A 22699-nucleotide genomic window follows, 5' to 3' on the forward strand; every position below is an offset into this window, starting at 1 on the left:
AGCCTTCCAGACACACCTCAGCCCTTGACGCGGTCTGCTTGGGAGCTCCCTGCACTGATGCCAGTAAGATGGCCAGGGTTCCCACATTTCAGGACTCCTTGTGGGGATCGCTTCAGAGCCACAGGGGAAAGGCAGCCCCTTCTGACCTGGCTGGAATATTCCAGCATACCTTGGGATAGACAGTCCCTCTTTTTCCTGGGCCTCAGTTTCCCTGTGGTATGTCAGCAGATTACTCAGGGCACCTGCCCCTGCAAGCCCCCACTGTGTCCACACTGAGCCACGCCCATGCCACATGGCCTCACTGCCACATCTTTGCGCATGCTGTTCTGTCTGCAGGGGATGCCCTCTCCCTTGGGCTTGCCAGTATCATCCTGTGCTTCCTTCCCACAGCCTTGCTGTAACGTCACTTCCGGGCTGGTGAGTTTGATCCTTCTGTTGCGGGACCTGTGACTAAGGCGGCGGGAGGCCTAGGGCCCAGCCCTCCATGAGCAGGCCTCCTTCACCCCTCCTCACTAAAAGTGAGAGAACCCATTGGATCACTGTCTCCAGGTAGGGGTCCCTTCCCTGCTGTGCCCATCCCCCCAACACACACACACACACACGCACACACACACGCACACACACATGTGTCCTCCGGGCATCCCCAGGGGAAGATGCAGAGTCTCAGAAGGACTGGCATGCCCCTACTCGCTGCACAGCCTCAGAGGAGCCACGTGCGCTCCTTGAGTCTCCATTTCCCGTTGGTAGAAGGAGGGCAGGGAGTGACAGGCAGGGACTGACCAACAGGAAGACACGCCACGGCAGAGCTAGCGCCCGCGCTTCTGATTACTTTTAAGGAATGGTTATTTTTATTCTAAATGTGGGCATCTCTTGCTGGCTCTTTTAGGCTGTTTGATTAATACTCATGAGTCACACCCCACTCCCCTTGACCCTCTTGTGGGTTGGAGGAGCTGAAGGGGGGTGGGGATGGGAGGCCAGGCTCCCCGGGAACCTGCCCTCAGCATGAATGGCAGGAAACTCAGCAGCAACAGCAGGGCAGACCTGAATCACTCAGCCCTTTCCAGCCCCGGGGAGCTCTGATAATAGACCCGGGAGCCCTTCCAAGAAGCAGCCTAGGGCACAGGCACAGGCAAACAGGCCCCATTTGTAATCCTGCCACTGCAGGCCCCTGCCTTTTTCCTGATCCTCCCTCCCAGAATCTTACTATTCACGATCGAAACTGTCTCTGCCCGCCCTGTGGTTCCCCCTGCCACATGCTTGCTCAAGTTGTTCCTGGACTGCCTTCTCCAGCCTTCTGGGACCAGCCACTGCCTCCAGGAAGTGTTCCTGGGCTCCTCCACCTGGAAAGGACTTTTCCTCAGCACCCTGTGGGTGTCACTTTAAAGGCCCCAAATAAGGGCTCCAACTCAGGGTGCACTGCGGACCAGCGGCTGGGCCCTTCACCGGCGTCATCACATTTCCGTCTATTTATAGACGAGGAAACTGAGGCTCCGAAAGGCTGCATAACATGCCTTTGATAATTTGCAAAGCTAGAATTCAAGACAAGGTGACACAGAAGCCCGTGCAGTTTCCGCAAACCCCAGGTACACTCCCACATCCATACCCTCCCTGAGTGAAGATGAATGAAGTTAATGTCCTGAAGGAAAGCTGAGCTTAAAATAAAAATCAAAACAAACCCAAAGTTGCCAGTGACTCTCCTAAGTTCTTTTCTCCAAACTGCTAATGTTAGACATCTCTTTTTCCAGGAGAAGTATATTTCCTAAAACAAGGCGCTGCCAGTGAACTCACAGACCCGAGAGGAAGACGGAAGTCAACTATCTCCTCTTTCATGACCCTGGGTCGGCTTCTTCATGGGGAACCCTTTTGGCAACTCCTGTTGGGCCCAGCTGACAAGAGACATTAATAATCCCAGTACTAGGGACATTAATAATCACTGTCCCATTCACATGATAACTCCATGATGGACAGAGAACTGAGGTCTTTGCCTCAGTTCATCCTTACAACAGCTCAGCGATATGGGTACTGTTGTCCTATGTCACTGGGCTAGGGGGTAGGGCAAACTGAGGCTCAGAGAGGCTGGTCAGTGACCCAACAGACCTGCCTAAGGTTCATACTCTTAACCTTCCAACCAGGGATCTCCCCTCCCTTCCTTTCCCAGGGCAGTCCCTCGCGCTATGGCCAGGAGACCTCTGCCTGGGGGAAGCATTAAGGCTCTTGCCAGGGACCTGCATAGTGGGTGGGCCTCCCTCAGGGTTTTCCCTTTTCTAGCGGCCACAGAGCTTGGCTGACCTCGGCACCTCCTGGGCTGGCCCTGCTCCTGTGCTCACAAGAACTGTGGTATCCTATTAGCATACTGGTGGCTAAGAAGGACAGAGCCTGAACTTGGAGTCAAGAGCCTGGGGTTTGAATCTGTGCTCTGCCACTTATTTGCCATGACCTTGGATGAGTTGCTCACCTCTGTAAGCCTCTGAGGGACTGTCTACCAGGTGAAATGAGGGCATTGTGGAGACAGGAGCGGAAGTACAGTGGGCCTTGCTGGAAGTGAGCTGGGTCTGAGAGGGGTGGAGGGGTGGGTGAGAGGAAGCTTGGCCCAGGAGACAGGGCCATTCCAGGTCTAGGTCTGGAAGCCGAGGACGAGGGGCATGAAAGCAAGGATGTGCTGTGCTCATCTGTGCAGGAAACTTTAGGGAGCACCCCCTTCCTGTGGGTAGAAAAAGAAAGAGCTTTGCCCTTTGGAATTTGCCCCTGTGTCTCCCCCCACACCACAAGACACAGACCTCCAGCATTTGGGCTGAATTAAGAGCGTCAGACATCAGCTGCTTCTGAATCACGGGCTGCTCCAAGCCAGGAGAGCACGTAGGGCATATCCTGAAGGGAGGTTTTCACACTGTGTCCAGCAGGCTCTGGAGGACTTCCGAAAGAAGGGACTCTGGGCCCCACCCTACCTTCACTCACACATGTCCCTTTATTATCTTTGCAAACTGGGGTCCTTTTATTTCAAGTAAAGAGTGGGGTCTGTATCCAAATAGAGAAACAGAGAAAAACCACCCCTGGATCCAAGGCTCTCATTTTATAGAGTTCAGGAGAAGTCACACAGCCAGACAGTGGGAGGGCAGGATTAGAATCCTGTCTGTCCAGCTCACACATGCATGCATGCCTTTATTGACTAATTCAAAAAGTAGGTATCAAATGCCCTCCCTGTGACAGGCATGATACTGACCAGGAGGATTCTGTGGAAGCCAAAATAGACAGGGTCCCTATTCTCACAGTTCACAGTCTAAGAAGATGACACTGATTAATAACAGCTCACACATTGGCACTTATTACCATATGCCATGTCCTTTACATGTATGAACTCTTGTGATTACCCTATGAGATTAGTAAGTCCTCAGTTTGCACAGGAGGAAATTGAGGTACTGATAGGTGAAACAATATGCCTACAGACAAGCAGCTAGAAAGCAGCAGAGTTGGGATTTGAACCTTTACTATCTGGCTCCAGAGTATGTGTTCATTTCTACTCCATTATATAGATTGGTGTGATTTAGAATCTATGGTGTTTTCTATGTGTTTTACTTATATACAGGGGAACCTGGCTAAGCTGAGGTCAGGGTAGGGAGAGGTGTCAGCAAAGGCTTCCCTGAGGAAGTGATGTTATTTTAAAATGGAAGGACAACACTTACAGGCAATTGATTTTCAACAATGGTGTCAAGACCATTCAGTAGTGTTTGCAATAAATGATACTGGGACAATTGGATATCCACATGAAAAATAATAAATCTGATCCTCTACCTCACACCATATACAAGCATTAACTGAAAATATATTGAAGGCCTAAATGTAAGAACTAAAACTATAAAACTCCCAGAAACTTAGAAGAAACTAAGACTCTATACAACTCTTAAAGCTAAAAGACACTAAAACTCTATAAAACGCTAAAAACTTAAAAGAAGACATAGTTGTAAATCTTTGTGACTTTGGATTAGGCACTGGTTTCTAGGATATAATACCGAAAGCACAAACAACAAAAGAAAAAAAAGATACATCGTATATCATCAAAATTAAAAACTTTCAAGCTTCAAAGAATACCACCAAGAAAGTAAAAGCAAAACTCACAGAATGAGAAAAAACTTTGCAAGCCATGTGTCCAGTAAGAGACTTGTATCTAGAATATATAAAGAACATTTACAACTCAGTAATAAAAAGACAAATAACCCAATTAAAAATGGGCAGAGCCTCTAAAGAATATGTACAAGTGGTCAATAAGCACATGGAAAGCTGTTCACCATCACTAGCCATCAGAGAAATGTTATAATGAAATACCACTTCATGCCCACTACAATGGCTGTCATTAAAAAGACAGACAATAAAAAGTGTTGATGAGGATATAAAGAAACTGGAACCCCAGCAGGCGCATGGGCATGTAAAATAGTGCAACCTCTGTGGAAAACCATCTGGCAATTCCTCAAAAGGTTAAACATAGTTACCCTATGACAAAGCAATTCCACTCCTAGGAATATACCCAAGAGAAATAAAACATATACCACACAAAAACTTGGACGTGAGCATGCATAGCAGCATTATTCATCATAGCTAAAAAGTGGAAACATCCCAAATGGCCATGAGCTGATGAACAGTTCAATAGAATGTGGTATCATTCATGCAATGGAATATTATTTGGTAACAAAAAGCAACAAGTACTGACATATGCTACAACATGGGTGGACCTTGAAAACATGATGCTAAGTGAAAGAAGTCAATCAAAAAGAATACATATTGTGTAATCCCATTTATACAAAATGTCCAGAATACGCAAATCTATAGAGGCAGAAATTAGATGAATGATTGCCTAATTGGGCACTTGGGGGACTGACTGCTAATGAGTATGGGATTTTAGGGTGGAGAGGTGATAGAAATGTTCTAAAATTGATTGTGGTGATGGTTACTCAGCTCTGTGAGTATACTAAATCACTGAACTATACACTTTTAATAAAAGAATTGTGTGATATAGGAATTATATATCAACAAGCTGTTATTTTTAAAATGTGGAAGGATGAAGAGGCACTACCTATGAACATGGAAGGGGCTGGGATTTGGAGAGTGCCTTCTAAACTAAGGGAACTGCACGTACAAAGGCCCTGTGGCTGGGAGTTTGGGGTGGTTAAGAAAGCAAAAGAGACCAGGTGACAGGAGCTCACAGGGAAAAAAAAAAGAGAGAGGGAGAGGAGAGAAGAGGCTGGAGAGCCAGCCAGACCAGCCCATCCAGGGCCTTGAGGACCAAAGCAGGGCCTCAGGTGCACACCAAGGTCGGTGAGCAGAGTGAGGTTCTTACCATAGTGCAGGTGGTGGCACACGGCTCCTCATGCCCAGCCTGTCCCACCCTTCCCCTCTTTCTGACCTCGCTCATCTGTCTGGGGAAGCCCTGGCATAAGATGTGAGTTCCGGAGGAACTGCAGGGATCTCTTGTCAGAAGTCTTCATGGAGGACGGGCTTTGTGGCAGAGCTGAGGTTGAAGTGCCACCTCTGCCACTCGCTGAGTGACTTTGGCAGGCTCTATCCTCTCTCCCAGAGCCCTGGTTTCTGCATCTGCACAGTGACCTATTCCACCTTCCAACAGGGCCATGCTAGGGAAGGTCCATGCCATGGTGTGCAGCGCTTTGTAAAGAAAGTCTAAAAGGTCATCATCTGTCTGCGCCAGCTGGCTTCTTTCTGAATTCCAGGGTCTGCTGATAGGCTGGGCTGTTGCACCCCCTCTCTGGGGCTGATGGGGTTTACTGCAGAGCTGGCTGTAATCCTGAGGTTGGAAAAATGTCTCCCAGGCCTAGGAGTGGCTCCTTCCCAACTCCAGGACGCTGGGCAGGGGGCAGGGGGAGGGAATGGGAAAGCTGGGAGCAGACAGGCTGTGTCCTTAGCCTAGGATGTGACTAATTAGATGGTGAGGCAGGGTGAGTGTGGACTCCTTGGACAGGAGCAAAGTCTGGGGCCTTCGCAGCTGGAATCTGTTCACTTGTGCTTTGAACAAACACAGAGGCCTTCTTTGCAACTTTAGGAATCATTCCAGCCTGATACATGCTCCAAACTGGAAGAGGCACTGAGGCCCAGAGGTGGGGAGGCCTTGTGTAAGGCCATATGGTCAGTAAGGGGCAGAGGAAAACAAAAAAGCCAGAAAAGTCAGAAAGGGGAGGGGGCTGGCGATCCTTTGGTACAGCCTCCACACTGCACACATAGAACAGAAGCCCACAGAGCTTAGATCGCCACAATGATAGGGACAGGCCAGCCTGCGGGCACACGCTTTCTGCTGTCCCCAACCCCTGAGGCCTCTTCTTCAGACCCCTGAGAAGAGGATGCCTTGGGCATCTTCCCAAAGTCCCATTCCTGGTCCTAGTCATCCCTCCTGACACTCCCCTGCAACGGCCCCTCCCACTGTTCCTCCACCTTTGCCTGGCCTGAAGTCTGGATCCCCAGGGTGAGGGCTGAGCCGTGGCCTTCGCTGGCCTTGAGCCCAGGATCTGGCCGCCATATGATAATGCTTGGTGTGCCCTCAACAGAACCCATTACCTTGTTCTACTCCTGACCCTCTGGTATCTGTCAGTGATGTACTCCATCCCCCACTTTGTGCCCAAGCCAGCTAGACACCTGGGGGTCACCTGCCTCTCCCACCTTCCCCTGACAGCCACCCACTTCCCAAGGCCTCCCTTCCTCTCTGAGATAGCCCCTGCCTGCCCACTGCCCTTGCCTGGGTTCAGGCCTCCTTTCTCTCCTGCATCCCCAGCAGCCTCTCCATTCCAACCTCTTCACAGGAGTCAGAGACACCTTTGGAAACATGGTTCCGCTTGTACCCCTCCTCTCCTCAATACCGTTTCATGGTTCCCCAGCACCTTCAGAGCAAAGCCGAAGCTCCTCAGCCTGGAGTTCAAGGCCTTTCTTAATGTTCTGCTGGCTCCTGTTGACCCTGTGAGCGGCCATGCTGCAGATGTTCCCATTGTGTGCTGTTTCCAACAGGGCAGACTTGGTCCTTACCTGCCAGCCTTTGTCCCCCATCTCCCTCCATCCCAGGCTCTTTTCTCCTCCTCTTTCTGGGCTGCATGGTAACCACCCACTCACTCTTCAAGGATCAGTTCCCCAAAGATTTCCGCACAGGTGGCACACGGAGCCGGGTGTAGACTTAACTGAGCTCCTGTGACGCTGGACATACCGCCCCCGTCCCCAGTCTGGGAGTGCCTCAGGCCCCGGCCAGGTTTTCCTGGGCTCAGAAACAAAGCATAGAAGGAAGGAAGGGAGTGGAAAGGAAGGCACTTATTCTAGGTCCTTGCTCAAGCGCCTCCTCTCCTAGAAACTCCTAGACAGATGGCGTCTCCTGTCACTGCCACCCAGACACTCGTGACGCAGTCGCAGGCTAATTCACACCACAGTGACTCGTGTTGACACGGCCTCTGGAATGGCGGAGCTGCAAGCCCATTTAGGCCACACTGATGCACAGATGGTGAAGTGAGGCCCAGAGACGAGCAGGCAGGGCTGACTGTTACTCAGTAGGCTGGAGCCGAGCCAGGATTTCAATTCTTATCCGTCGGACTGCAAACCCCATGCTCTTTCCCATGAACCGGCTGTCTGCCTCTGTCCCCAGGCAGCAGAAGGCCCTGCTCTCGACATCTGATGTGGGCACTCCGGACCCTGAGAGCCCATCGTGGGGGCAGCAGAGCCCAGAGCCTCACCTGGGCCCATAGGAGCTGCAAGCTCCAGGCCCAGGCACAACACAGCAGGCCCAAAGTCCTTGTGGGGTTCTGGGGTGGAGGCAGCAGGGACTGAGCCTTTGCAGGGCATTCACCCTGCACCCAATCCTTCCCAGGCCTTGTCTCGGTAAAGCTCACTCCAGCTCAGCCACACAGAGGTCACTCTAGGATTCCACCCCCCACTCCCAGTCCCTCCCTGACCTCAGCCCTCATTATGCTGTCCACAGAGCCAGGCCTCTTGGGCTTGATTCTCAGCCCTGCCACTTACTTGCTTTGGGAACAAAGTGCCTTAAGCTCCCTGTGCCTCAATTTCCTCCTCCATGATAATGTTGGGAGACGATAGGGTTATTGTGGGAATGAAATGAGTCAATACGTGTAAATCACTTAGAACAATGGCAGGGGGTAAGTGCTCTAAGGCAAGCCTCACCATCACCACCACCACCATCATCATCATCATTTTACTTGTTTGTCTGTCTTGGCCCACTGGACAGTGGACTCCAGAGGGATATGTTTTCCGGACTCTGCTTCTCCCCAGTGCCCAGCCCTCAGCCTAGCCAGCAGGGGGACTTACTGCATGTTTGTGTGAGGACAAACTTTTGGCGAGTGAAAGGAACAGACTTGCTCTAGGTCACCCAGGTCCACTACCGCGGACCATGTTTCCCTCGGTCTCCGGGCAGGGCGGGCACTGTGTTGCACATACACGGGGCATATTGGCCAAGATGGCATTAACAGAAAGGGCTCCTCGAGGACTCTCGAAATCTCAGTGTGACTTAAAGGAAAAATATGCCCCAGGTGTTAGAGAAGAGGGCGCTGGGGCTGGCCCTCCCATCTCGTGCATTTGCAGGGCTGCAGAAAGGGAGTGGGGAGGAAGGTGGGGTCTGGCTGGGGGAAGGCCTACCCCACTGCGTCTGCTTTGTGTCTTCCTAGGGCGGGTGCGTTGCATCCAGGGCTGTGTGGAGGGAGAGTTTACATTCCCAAGTACCTTAGACAAGGGTGGCTGATAACGTCTCTGGTCTGGGAGCTTCTGCAGTGACTTTATCTCTCTAGATAGCGCCAGGCTGGCCTGGGCTGAGGAGAGAAGGGGAGGGGACCTTGTGGTATCTGAGAAGCCTCAGAGCTCATGCTTAGGTGCGGCTGTGCCCACCTGGCTCTGAGGTCCCTGGCCCAGCTCCTGCTGCCGTACCCTCCACCCCCCAACCCCATTCACCCTTGACCAGCTCCTGCCTGGGCCTGTCCAGCCACACTCTGCAGCCTCCCATGTCTTGGTCAGTCTGTGAGCCACCTGAGGACAGGTCTTCCTCAGGAACCTGCACAGAGTTGGACACCTCACTTTTAGCATCCGGCCTAGACTTATTTCCTCCCGGGCTCCCTGAAAACCTGCTCCTCCTCTCTCCCTCCCAGTCAGAGACTGGGGCAACATCTTTAACCCCTTCCTTTTTCCCAAACCTCGTGTCCCTGCGTCCACTTAATGAGCACTCACTATGTTCCAGGCACTTTATTAAATCCCCCCAAGACCCCTCAGGGGCACTATTATAATTCCCATCTGACACAGAGGGATTTGTCATACAGCATTGGTGACTTGCCTTAGGGCACCCATCTGAAAGGCACAGAGCTGGGCTTTGAGCTTAGTTTGGAAGGCACAGTTGTGGGTGGAAGGACTGACTCCAGGTTCTATCTGCGGTGTGGGGATGAAGCATGGGTGGGAGAGCTTGCCTCTACCTGGGGAGAGTTGCAGAGGAAGAGGGGGGCTATTCCTGTTACCTAGCGCTGCGTACCAAGCCTCTCTGAAAATTAGTGCTTGAGACAATGACATTTAGTTTGTTCTCAAGTCTGCATTTGTGCAGGGCTCAGAGAGGATGGTTCATCTCTGCTCCTCTGGACATTATCTGGGATGCACTGGAAACTGAAATCATTTGAAGACTTGGTTTATTCATATGTCTGGCAGCTGAAGCTTGGGCTGTTGGCCAGAACATCTATAGTGGCCTCTGCATGTAGCTTGGGCTTCCTCAAAATATGGTGTCTGAGTCCCAAGGGCAAGCATGCTGAGAGAAAGACAGAGACAGAAAGATAGACAGACAGACGGGTGGCGGCTGTACCACATTTTACGTTTAGCCTAGGAAGTTTTCATGTCACTTCTGTCACATTCTTTTCATGGAGGCCATCTCAAAGGCATGCCCAGTTTCAAGGGGAAGAGCAATGGACTCCATCTCCTGATGGGGAATGACAAGTTTCCAGGGTGTAGAATTAGGAACACTCCTGAGATCTTTTTTGGGAAATTTCAGTTTGCCATAGGGACCTCCTCTCCTGGCCTCTCCTGGGTGGTTCCACTTCCCTGACTTGGCAGGACACTTCTGGGAGCTCGACCAATGCTGCTCCTCTCACCCCAGCTTTGGAAGCATAGTCAGTGGGGGGAGGAGCAGAGCCAGTGAGTGGCTGTGTACTGAGCACTGGCTGCATGCCAGGCCTCCCCCAGGTGCTTGTGTGCCTTCTTTCGTTGGATCCCCACCATACTCCTACATCATGTGCAGTGTGGTTCCTATTTTGTCAGTGAGGAAACAGGCTGAAATAGGTGAGGTGACTTACCAAGGCCATCAGGGGTCATCAGGGAGGCCACGTCAGTGTGGCTCTGAAGGTCTTTCTCTTGCCACTGCACAGCTGTCTCCAGGTTCAAGATAGGGAAGACCCCACAGGGAGAAGGATTAAGGATGGTGACCTTAGGATCAGAACAACTTGGGTCCTCAATGAAGCTCCTTAACTTTGAGCAGGTCACTTCATTGCTCTGAGCCTCAGTCTCCTCATGAGTCCAGTGGAGCCATGGCCTCCACATCACAGACGTAAGAAAACATAATGAAATAAAATAATCTTTGCTACAAGCTTGGCACAGCCTCTGGCTCATCATGCATGGGACCCAGGCCACCCAGCCCGTCCCTAGACAGGACCTGCTTGCCTGTGGTGAATGAGCAGATCGGTGGCTGCCTGAGGACCGGGCATGCTGCCACTCACCAAGGGGGAGCCCCTGGGTTCCTGTTGGCTATTTTTAGGACTGTGTGGGCAACCACAGAACCACATGTGGGGTTTACCACCGCTTGGCCAAGCCCGGAAGAATAAGAGAACGCTCCTGATGACGGAGGACAGGCATCTGAGGCGGGATGGGTCTCGCTTCCTTCCCAGCATCTCCAGGTTGACAAAGGCAGAGAGCCTCTCCAAGCCTCAGTTTCCTCATCTATAAAATGGGGATAATAGTAAAAACAATAGCCCACATTTTTGCAGGCCTCACCATGTGCCAGATGCTGGTCAAGCCCTTCATGGGTGTCATCTCATGTGATCTGTGATTCCTGTGAGGGAGGCTGGAAGAGGTGGAAGTTGTTCAGCTAGAAGAGGGGGCAGGAATGGAACCAGGCCTGGCTCTTTTAACCACTCTGCTCCCAGCCTCTCCAAACAGACTAGGGGGTCGCAAGGATTAGTTAAGAGTATGGATGTGGATGTGTTTTTTAAACTGTAAGAGAATGTCAACCAAACAGGTCCAGGGACAGGGATAACATAGGCTAGAAGCTTAGGACTATGCTCCATGGAGACCCCTCCGAAAAAAATAAGCTTTGAAAGCTACTACTGAGAAGTGGACTAAAGACCAGAGGTGGCAGCAAGATTTCCCTGGTCCACAGCAGTTCTCAGAGGAAGGAGCTGCAGACCCAGGCCCACCCACTTCCTCATTCACTTGAGTCCCTGACAAGCTTACCCTTTGGGTCCAGGAAACTGTTCCTGGAAGAGCCACCAGCCATGGTTAGGACTCAGAAGTTCTGTGATTTCCCAAGTGGAAAAGATAAAAAAGGGCAACAGGGCATGTGTGTGTCCACACAGACATTTGCCTGCAACCATATGCACTCACACCACATGAATCACACATGCACACAGGCAAATATACCTATCCACACACTCACAGACCTCCAGGCACACCTGTTCACACACGCACACACATACATACACATCGCACCCAGCCATATTCCTGTATTAAGATGCACCTAGGGAGTATGTACAGACATTACACAAACATCAACACGCATCCCATATGCTTAAATGGATTAGCATAAATACACAATCATGCATCTATGCACAAAGTATAAACACGCGCACACACACATATTTACGTGTGCAGTCATCATACTCTTCCATGGATAACAGGTGTATGTACTCAATTCACTTATTATGAAAGGTTGTATACACATTGCGACTCACACAAACACATGCATGCACAGACACACATGGATTACATATGTGCTTAATAACAGTTGGCACGGATCCATAAGCATCTGCATGTATACACCACCACCACGCATCACAGCCATCCGCATCTGCACATGCAAACTCGTGTGCACACGCCTGCATGCACACACTCTTACCTGCACACCTGCAGGCCTGCCCATGCTGCACACGGTGTGTACACCTTGCCTTTTCTGGCTCCTTTGTTGCTGAGCGATCCTGTAGAGGTGCAGAAACACAAACACCTAGTTCCACTTCACCTGAAAACCCCCTACCCCTGGGTGCGTGGGAGGGTGAACCAGATGCCCTCGCTGTGGGGGGCACAGTGGAAAGTATGACCTGAGTTGACTTTTACAATAAGAGCAAAGGTGAGGGGTTTTTCCAGCCGGTTACCTCACTGTGTCGGGGCTGACCAGGGCCGCCCCTGCTAATCCACCTCCTGTGGGCCCCTCCAATTACCCAGGGTGCTCAGGTTCAACACGGACTCAACATCTGCTTAGTTTACTCAGCAGTTAATGAGCTAGAGCCTGGATCCGCCTGTGTGTCAGGTTCTGGGCTGAGGGTTGGGCTGGGGAGATGCGGTGGATCTGGCCTGGCTCATGCAGCTCGAAGGTGGGAGGAGGCCTGGTGGGTGGAGTCTGTGGAAGGCTCTAGGTCAAATCCCTAAAAACGAATCTGCTTGATGACCAGCTTGTCAGCTGATCAGGTTTTCAAATGACCAATTTGCTGAATATACCAAACTTACCAATTTACTATTCACTTTTTCCAAAGTATATAACAATTGTATTGGATAGATTGACACTGGTTTTCATTTCATCTTCATAGTTCATTTTAAGGAATGTTCAGATGGTCAAAAGCTGAGTCAGGGAGTGGTTTCATTCAGTAAAGGCATTTAACATTTGGAACTGCAGAGGGACTTTCTGGGTACATCCACCAAGAACGGGGCATTCTGGGAGCTCTGAAGCAAGACAGGCCTTCAGGGACCACCTGACTCCCTAGTGCCATGTGGCCCGTGTCTGGGTTGTCCTCTGACTGGCTCTGCGTCCTGGGCCAGGCCCCTTCTCCTGTCTGGGTCTCAGTCTCCTGGCTATAAAGAGCTCAGCTTGTGGGCCTTGCTGATGTTTGATGAGACCCTGGAGCTACCTGTGACCTCAGTCTCCGAGCATGGCCAGGGTGCAGGCCATGGGAGCCAGAGAAGGTGCTGGCTCTGCTGAGGGCAGCCCAGCCCTGCTTGGAAGTCAAGGCTGTTTTGTTGGTGCCTCTCTCTGAACTGTGACATTTCTGGGTCCTGCCCCAGCCCCAGGCAGTGGGGCCTTGCATGCTCTGTGCGGGGAGCACGGGGCTGCAGAGGGTGGGGCCCGACTAACTTTCCTTTCCTGGTAACACGCTCACTAAGCTCATTTCCTTTTTCTGAAGGGAAATGCCATTGACATCACACCACTGGATTTTCAGTGACGCCAGATGAGAACTCGTGAGCCCTTCGCAGGCAAGAAGGGTGCACGCGTAGGCTGGGCACAGATCTGACTCAGGGCAGATTTGGAGAACCCCTGATCTGAGGCTCCTAGCCCTTGCTTTAGAGATGGGGACCCCTAGGTCAGAGAGGGGTAGAGACATGCCCTGGGTTCCACAGCCAGATAGCAGGGCTGGGGCCAGATCCCAGGCCCCTGCCTCCCAGCCCAGGGCGCTCGATGAAGGGGCCTGACCTGCCCTCTCAACCTATCTTAATAGTGGCACCAACATCCACCAAGTTGCCCCGGCCACAGATGGGTCTCACTGCCCTCCTCCCTCCCAGTACCCTCCTCCTGGCTGCAGCACTCATACTGTCTCCTGCAGTCCATCCCAGGCCACTCCCTGGCTCAGGCCTCCTTGTCTGTCTCCAGGACCCCAGTCCAGGAAATACCTGGCCACTGCTCTGGCCTCCCTACCTACATCCAGGCCTCTCCCTCCAGTCCATCCTCTATTCAGCTGCGTGGGTGACCCGGCTAAAACACAGAGCCCACAGTGTTAGTCCCCAGGGCAACCCTTCCAGGGCTCCTTGGCTGGGCATCCCACACTCTCCGAGGGTGGCACTCCCGCCTTCTCCCAGCTGCTGCCCCTGACACGCCCATTTGCTCCCTCAGTGCAGAAGCTGCCTGCCTTCTTCAGAGTGTGCGTCCTCTCTGTATTTGCTGCTCCTGCGCCATTTCCTCTTCGGGAACTCCTCCCTCTGCAGGCACATTCCTGTTTTTGCACACTCCTGAGGAAAGCTCACACGTCCCAATCTCCCGTCCCCTGCCTCAGCCTTGGAGGGAAAGTCTAGGTCTTCCTCCCCACCTCCTTGACAGCAGCAAAGACATTTTATTGTGGAAAATTTCAAACACACAACAAAAATAGTGCAAAAACACCGCGGATTCCTCACCCAACTTCGACCCTCACCAACTCAGGCCACTCTTGTTTCATTTCTATCCCCCAACTCCTCCCCACTGGGTTACTCAGAGCAAATTTAAACATCAAATGATTTTATCCACAAATACTGCAAGGAGTCGGGTGCAGTGGCTCATGCCTGTAAATCCCAGCAACTTGGGAGGCTGAGGTGGGCAGATTACTTGAGGCCAGGAGTTCAACATCAGCCTGAGCAACATAGCAAGGCCCTGTCTCAAAATAAATAAATAAATATTGCAGTCTGTATTTCTAAAAGATAAAGGCATGGCCAGAAACCATTATCCTGCCTACATTTTTAATAATAATTTTTTATTATCATTAAATATCTAGTGGTGTTTAAATTTCCTCAATAAACCGGGCGTGGTGGCTCACACTTGTAAAAGCGTGATTACTCCAGATTACTCCAAATCATGCTCGTAAGCGTGATTATTCCCAGAACTTTGGGAGGCTGAGGCAGGAAGTTCACTTGAGCCCTGGAGTTCAAGGCCAGCCTGGGCAACAGAGTAAGACCTCGTCTCCAAATAAAAAAATTCCCCATTGCCTAACAAAGATTTTTTATCGATCTTTTAAAGTTATTTTTTTCAAAATCAGGATCTACACAAGTTCCATACATTGCATTTGATTGTTTTTTCTTAAATCTCTTTCAATCTATTCTCCTTCCTCTCTTTTTGTTTTTTTTTGTGGGGGGGCGGGGGTTGGTTGTTTTTTTTTTTTTTTTTTGAATCAAGGTCTAACTCACTCTGTCACCCAGGTAGGTATGCAGAGGCATGATCTTGGCTCATTGTAACCTCCACCTCCTGGGCTCAAGAGATCCTCCCACCTCAGGCTCCTGAGTAGCTGGGACCACAGGCACGCACTACCACACCTGGCTAATTTTTTGTAATTTTTGTAGAGACAGGGTTTTGCCATGTTGCCCAGGCTGGTCTCAGACTCCTAAGCTCAAGAGATCTTCCCACCTCACCTTCCCAAAGTGCTGGGATTATAGGTGTGAGCAACTGAGCCTGGTCTCTCCTTATTTTTTATTTTTATTTTGTCTTGAGACACCGTCTTGCTCTGTTCCCCATGCTGGAGGGCAGTGATGTAATCTCGGCTAACTGCAACCTCTGCCTTCCAGGCTCAAGTGATTCAGCCACCTCAGTCTCCCAAGTATTAAGAGCTGTGACTACAGGAATGTGCCACCACACTGGCTAATTTTTTTTTTTTTTTTTTTTTGTAGAGATGGGGTTTTGCCATGTTGCCCAGGCTGGTCTCGAACTCCTGGGCTCAAACGATCCTCCCACCTCGGCCTCCCAAAATGCTGGGATTTCCTATTTAAAAATATATATTTATTTGTTGACTAAGCCCAGTTGTTGATCCCATGTAGTTTTCCACCTTCCCGCTGCATTCCCCCATAGTGTTATTTAACACATTCTTTAGTTTCCTGCCTTTCCCGTAAATTGGTAGTTAGATCTAAACACTTGATTAGACGCAGTGTGTGAGGGAGAATGCTTCACAGGTGGCGTGTCTGCTTTCCTCAGAAGGCACATCATATTTATAATGTTTGGTTGTCTCTCCTTTTGTGCTTTTAGAAGGCTTTGATGATCGCTGCCTACATCTAGTATTTCATTAGAGAATTACAAAACAGTGATGTTTTAATTTTATCATTCTTTCTTCATTTATTAGCTGGAACACTTCTATGGAGAAAAACTTCTCTCCTTGATGCTTTGGTTCCTCTGAGGTACAATTGGTTTAGGAAGGACAGGATTAGTGCTGGCTGATTTCTCCTTTATTTATCAGTTTTCAGAATAATGAGTTGATTCCCTCACAGTTGATTCCTCACAGTTGATCAGGAATCACAGAGTTGATTCCTGATCCTAGAGGTGATCAGGAAAGATTTTTTGATCCTTGGTTTTGTTTTTGTTTTTTAAAATTATTATCTAATATTTTTAAACGCATTTGGAGATTTTCAGTTTATTGCAGTTATTAACCTTGTTATCACTCAAATTGTCCCACCTTTGGCCCACAGAGCTCTCTTGGTCGTCTAAGTCCTTTTGGCCTGACCCTAATAGTGTTTAATACCATCCTGACTTTCTGGTAAAACGAGATGTCCAGGTTTGTCTTGTATGTTTTCTGCCTAGACCTAGAATTAGATAGTTCTTCAAGAACCCTGGTTCTTTTTTATAAGAAGTGGCATTTAGAAACCACAAATCTGGGTGTGAGGTGTGAGGTGTGCTCAGTTGGTCTTTGCTTTTAGACCTTCTCAAGGTGCAGAGCTAGGAAATTTTTTTCTTAAGAAGATATACATCAAGGGTTCATACTGATACTTTGTATGAAACCTTCAACTATAGGGCTTTTACGTAAGTTTTTTGATTTTGTATCTGAATCTCTTTTGTCTAATGCTGAACGTCTTGCTTCCTAACAACATTGACATTATTATTGATTCATTTCTCCTACTTTCTTTCTATATATACATATTATAAAAATATCAGAATAATAATACCAATAGTGGTATTAATAATATGATTACTTGATTACTGAAAGCACTTTATAATTTGTCTGTGATTCTTTTGTCCTTAGAATATATAGCCTACTAGTCAAGCTACAGTCAAGTTACCAGGTTTCTAAATCACTTAAAATAATTCAACTTTGTTCGGTGAAGACACCAGTTCAATACAGATTTATTGATTTCATTTTGCTTTTGATTTGGGGGGATTGCTTTTGACTTTTATTTAGATTTAATTTTGTTTTATTTTTATGTAAAGAATTTATGTAATTTGAAAGCTAACCTATACAATAAGGTATATTCAGAGAAGTCTGGCTTCTACTCCATTCCCTTACCACACTTCCTCCCCACTCCAACAGACAATTGTTTAATTTTATTTTTTATCTTTTAACTGATATTTAATTTTAAAAATACGCATGTATTGTGTATTCCCTCCTTTTTCTTGGATAAAATGATAATGTACTATATGCATTTTAGTCCACTCTGCTTTTCAGTTAACGTTTTACCCAGCCCGGAGGTCACACTGTCAAGGCATGCCGAGATCTTCTTCATTTCTTTTTTTTTAAAACTGAGTCTTGCTCTGTCACTCGCCTGGAGTGCAGTGGCGTGATCTCTACTCATTGCAACCTCCGCCTCCTGGGATCAAGCAATTCTCCTGCCTCGCCTCCCGAGTAGCTGGGATTACAGGCGTGCGCCACCACACCTGACTAATTTTTTTTTTTTTTTTTTTTTTTTTTTTGAGACAGAGTCTCGCTCTGTCGCCCAGACTGGAGTGCAGTGGCCGGATCTCAGCTCACTGCAAGCTCCGCCCCCCGGGTTCACGCCATTCTCCCGCCTCAGCCTCCTGAGTAGCTGGGACTACAGGCGCCCACCACCGCGCCCAGCTAATTTTTTGTATTTTTAGTAGAGAGGGGGTTTCACCATGGTCTCAATCTCCTGACCTTGTGATCCGCCCGCCTCGACCTCCCAAAGTGCTGGGATTACAGGCGTGAGCCACTGCGCCCGGCCTTTTTTTTTTTTGTATTTTAATTAGAGACGGTATTTTACCATATTGGCCAGGCTGTTCTCCAACTCGTGACCTTGTGATCCACCCACCTCGGCCTCCCAAAGTGCTGGGATTACAGGCATGAGCCACTGCTTCTGGCCTCATTCCCTTTTCTAGCTACAGAGTTGTCTATTATGTGGTCAAGCAACCCCTATTGATGGACATTTGAGTGGTTTCTAGTTTTTTTACTATTACAAATGATGCTGCCGTGAATAGCTTTATGAATCTGTCTTCTCTTATTTTTGCCAAGATGGGATTGCCAGGGTAAAGGGTAAATTCAAATGTAATTTTGCGACAAAAGTTCCCCTCCAGGTAGGGCTTGCACCATTTTGTTTTCCCATCAGACAATGTATGAGAAGGGCCTCTTTTCCCACAGTCTTGCCCACAGTGCACGTTCTCAAACTTTTGAGTTTTTGCCAATCTAATAGACGAGAAATGATATCTTGGCTTAGCTTTAATTGGCATTTCTCTGATTATGAAGAAGGTTAGACATTTTTCTATATGTTTACATTCTGATTCATGTTTGGGTCCTTAGTGCCCAGCACAGGGCCTGGCACAGGTGAATCCCTTCTAGAATGAAGGAAAGAAGGAACAGATGAATAGACAAGGAGGAAATGAACTTTGGAAGAGAGTAGCTGACTTGCCCAAGGTTGTGTCCAGTTATCACCAGAGTTGGGACTAGAATTAATCTCTTCTTTTTCTCTATGTCTAACTCATTTTTCCTGACTATAAAAATGAATAGAAGTTCATACTATTAAACAGAAAATTTGGAAAGCATAAACATATGAAACATTTTAATCTTTCTACCCTAAGTCAATCATTTTCTAGCACTTTTGGATATTTTCTCCCAGATTTTATGCATTTTTTCAGTTACGATCACACTACATACACGCATTTGTATTCTGTCCCTTTTCACTTAACACTTCTCCACGTTAATAACAATTGTTTGCAAACATAATTTTAATGGCTGTACAATTTTTCACTATCTGAATATGCATGAATGTATTTACCCTTGCTGTTACTGCTAGACTTCTAGATTGTTTCCAGATTTTTGCTATTATAAATAAATTCTGCCATGTTCTTCTTTGTCCACCTTCTGGATATTTGTCTCTCAGGATTAATTCCTGGAAGTGGAGCTCCTGGAATCTCTGCATCGGGCTCCAAGTTCGGGGTTTTTCTTGGCCATACTCAGAGGGGATTGTTTGTTAAGCTCTGACCCTGTGACTTCACAGAGCCCCGGGCCTGGCCTGCTGCAACACATCTCTGATGTTCGGTAGAGACTCACTTGCATCCACATTGAATCAGCAGACGGGCAGAGCGGGGAGCACCAGAGCCTGCTGAGGATGAGGAGTCAGAATCTCCTACATTTTGCCCCCTTGCTCATTGCTGGGGCTAAGGACAGATAACCTGGAACCAACAAGGGGAAATTTCACACGGACAAGGTCAAACCTGGTGGAGGGTGCAGGGCAGGCAGGAATGCTGAGCAGACGTGATATGTGCTTTATAAGCATTCATGGTGCAGAGGAGCAGATGCTGGGGTTAGACCTTCTCATCCTTTAAAGGGTTCCATGATGGACCTATACATTGTGCCATCCACAGATGGAGGGATCTGGGAAAGCTGCCTGGAGGAGGCAACAACTGAGTTTAGTAGAAGGAATATAGGTCTTATGTGACAGATGAGGCTGGGGAGTGGTCAATCACGAGGGGCCCTCTCTGCCAGCCTAAGGATCCTGAATCTTGCAGACAGTGAAGCAGGGGGATGACAGAGTCAGGTCTACATTAAGGACAATCCTTCTGGCAACTGTTTGGGAGGCACGATTGCAGATGTGAACTGCAACTTAGAAAGAGGCCACTACCAGTCTAGAGACCACAACGCCTGAATCAGAGCAGTGGCCATAGAGACAGAAAAGATGGATGAAGACAAGAAACATCGGGGATATGGTGGAGACTCAAAACAGAAAAAGTTATGTCAATTTCTGGCTTTCCTGCAGTTGATGGGGAACAGTCCTGGACCAGGACTCAAGATACCTGGGTTCCAGTCCCAGCTCTTTTTGACATGGGACACGTCTCTTGCCTATATCTGGGTCTGTTTCCACTTTTGTCAGCTCCAAGAGTTCCTATGTTTTGAAAACCCTGTAATCCTAAGGCTATAAAGAGGCTGAGGTCCTTGGAGGAAAGAGGAAGGGAATAACTGGAGGCTGAGCAGAGGGAACAGCCAGGGCTGGGGTCTTGGAGTCTGGGCTCTCTATCTCCCCAACCCATCAGTCTTGCAGCATTAATGCCAGTGGGGTGGCCTGGGTCCAAGCAAGAGGTCAGCTTTAAAGAGGAAGGAATTGTCTATGCCCTAAGGAACAGAGAAGAAAAAATGCAGAGCTTCCAAAAGCCAACATTTTTTCAGTTATGATCACACTACATACATGCGTTTGTATTCTGTCCTTTTTCACTTAACATGTCTCCACATTAATAACAATTGCTTGCAAACATAATTTTAATGGCTGTACAATTTTTCAACAAAGGCCAACTTCACACCAACAAGTTGTCAGCTCTGGCAGAGCAGCCAGGGGTTTTGAATTTGCCCTGGTATGAGCCACTGTGTGCAGGGCAGGCCCATTTCCCCTTCTCTGTACATCAGTGACTGCAACATGATGAAGGGCATGAGGATGCCTTTGGCTGCAAGTAAGTGTAGACTCTGCTGCCAACGACCTAAATAAAGCAAAGAGGTGTATCCTGTCACACCACTGCAAGTCCAGAGTAGCTCCTGGTATCGTCAAGAATACAGGCTTTTCCATGCTCTCTAGTCCTTGACTGGTTCCCCTTCCAGCCTCATAAGGAGGGCTGCCATCCTCCCCAGGGTTGAGGGTGGCTGCCAGTGGCAATGGGGAATCCATGCTTGCATGGGAATGTCCAGTGGGAGAGAGCAGGAGAGGACTTCTCTTCCAATGCGGACCATAAGTTTTTTCCTTAGATCTGGGTGGGACAACTTGGGTCATGTTGACTGTCTTCCCAGGAATGGCATGTCCTGGTTGACTTAGATTAATTGGGCTCTAGAGCTAAACTTGGGGGCAGGTAAAATAGCCAACAGAATTGGGGTTCTGTGAGGAAGGAAGAGAGGACCAGAGGCTGGGTCAGCAGCTGATGTGTCCACACGAAGATGAGCGTTAGTTGCCCCTCTGCTCATGCGACCCCTGCACAGCCTGGGTTCAGCAGGACAGGCATCATCTCTAGATCCCCAGTGAGGACTCAGGCACAGAGAAATGGGGTGACTTGCTTGGCTCATACAGTGGGTAAGTGGCACAGCATGAATTAAGAGAAATAAATGCCAACTAAGCAGACCTCAGGCTGCCAGCATAAGCCTCTAACCCCATTCCTCCTGTTGCTATAGGGGGCTGCTGCCTCCTCTGAGCTGCCTCAGCCGCTGCCCACTAGGCCCCAAGGCTGGGGGCATGGGTTTGAATCCTGGCTTTGAGCTTCTGTGTCCTCCTCTATGAAATGGGACCGTGAGCCTCACTGCCGATGCCTCTTCGTATAATTGTTGGGGGAAATTACATGAAATGATATGATGCTTTGCTAACGGTGAAGTGCTATGGAACCACCAGGCTTCCCTACTCCTGGTGGAAAAGGGCTCATTCCATGGGCCTCGTCTGTACCGAGCGCTGGCAGACCACAGGAAACAGGGAGCCAGAAGGACCAATGAGACCATCAGACATGGACTCCTTCGACTGCAAAGAGCTGATAAGGAGACATGTCCAAAGAGGGGTTGCACAGGATTAGAACCCAGCCCCCTGGTCCCCAGCCCTGCACTGCACCAGGCCTCCAGGGTCGAGTGAGGACTGTCCCCTGGCCTGGGTGGGGAGGTGCTGCTGTAATACACTCCGTGCCTGCCGGCACGTCCCCAAGTTTCTCGGGGCCATTCTTCAGGGGTTCACTGAGGCGAGGCCACACTTCCCCTCGGGCGGCTTCCTGTTTTGGCCAAACAATGACTCTTGCAGGGACCCGGTGCCAGCTGGCTGCAGCTGTTGCCAAGGCCTTGACTTCTTGCATACAGAGAGGCGAGAGGTTAAGGCCCCTGGGGTTGTGCTTCTGGCCTTCCCAGGCCACAACCCCACACTCAGATGTGGCCTTTGGGTCCCACTGGATTCAGTCATTCCTTCAGGTACTGATCACACACACAAGCACCTTCTGCTTGCCAGGCTGTGTCAGGGTACCCAGAACACAGAGATACATGAGATGAGAGTTGAGTGAGTCTGCAAACTTCTATCCTGTACCCACAAGGAGCAGGGCATTGTACTAGATTCAGATGATAAAGATATGAACAAGATACACCCTCTAAACTCACTGGCTGATTCATTTGTTTATCCTCCCATTACCCTGTAAAAGCTTGAAGTTCATCACCAGTCATTTACATGTGCATGTGAATTAGTGCAAGCAGCTCTGTTCTGAGGGAGAGTCTCAGGGCATGTGGAGAAAGGATGTTAAGGGTGTGGGTACAAATATTGGAGATGAAGTTTTTTATGATGACTTTTTTAACAGGTGAGGAAATCAAGATTCAGATATGGAAAGAGACTAACTTAAGGTAAATGATGGAGTCAGGACCTTAATCCAGGTCTTCAGACTCCAAGCCTTGCACATCAGAGAGCTTCAAAAAGCAGCCCATCCGACTGAAAGCCCCACAGGGTCAGAGCTGCTGTATGAGGGGCCGTGTGTGCATGGGGGTGCTTGCTGCTGTCAAATATGAAGGGGGACTAGATGAAGGGAGGGGAGTCTGGA

General features: G+C 49.1%; 1 protein-coding gene and 1 long non-coding RNA gene across 3 annotated transcripts; one reads left to right on the plus strand and one right to left on the minus strand.

Moving 5' to 3' along the window:
* The first annotated feature begins 394 nt into the window (after positions 1-394).
* Positions 395-5016, plus strand: LOC144334398 (uncharacterized). The gene is made up of 2 exons (XR_013404188.1): positions 395-549; positions 1746-5016. It is a non-coding gene; the product is annotated as an uncharacterized LOC144334398 (long non-coding RNA).
* A 4620-nt stretch (positions 5017-9636) lies between these two features.
* Positions 9637-14145, minus strand: LOC106993403 (uncharacterized). 2 transcript variants are annotated; one of them, XR_001439630.3, is made up of 5 exons: positions 13914-14145; positions 12125-12203; positions 11464-11524; positions 10311-10950; positions 9637-9769 (listed from the first exon to the last, which is right to left on the minus strand). XR_001439630.3 is itself a non-coding variant. In XM_077964769.1 (4 exons), the coding sequence occupies exons 1-4, from the start codon at positions 13936-13938 to the stop codon at positions 9654-9656; spliced, it is 354 nt and encodes a 117-aa protein (XP_077820895.1). In that variant the 5' UTR covers positions 13939-14145; the 3' UTR covers positions 9637-9653. The 2 variants fall into 2 exon arrangements, 1 of the variants encoding a protein (XP_077820895.1); XM_077964769.1 differs by lacking the exon at positions 11464-11524 and having other exon boundaries at positions 10311-10440; positions 13910-14145.
* Positions 14146-22699: the final 8554 nt, after the last annotated feature.

This window comes from Macaca mulatta, chromosome 14 (genome assembly GCF_049350105.2).
Source record: "Macaca mulatta isolate MMU2019108-1 chromosome 14, T2T-MMU8v2.0, whole genome shotgun sequence".
NCBI lineage: Eukaryota > Metazoa > Chordata > Mammalia > Primates > Cercopithecidae > Macaca > Macaca mulatta.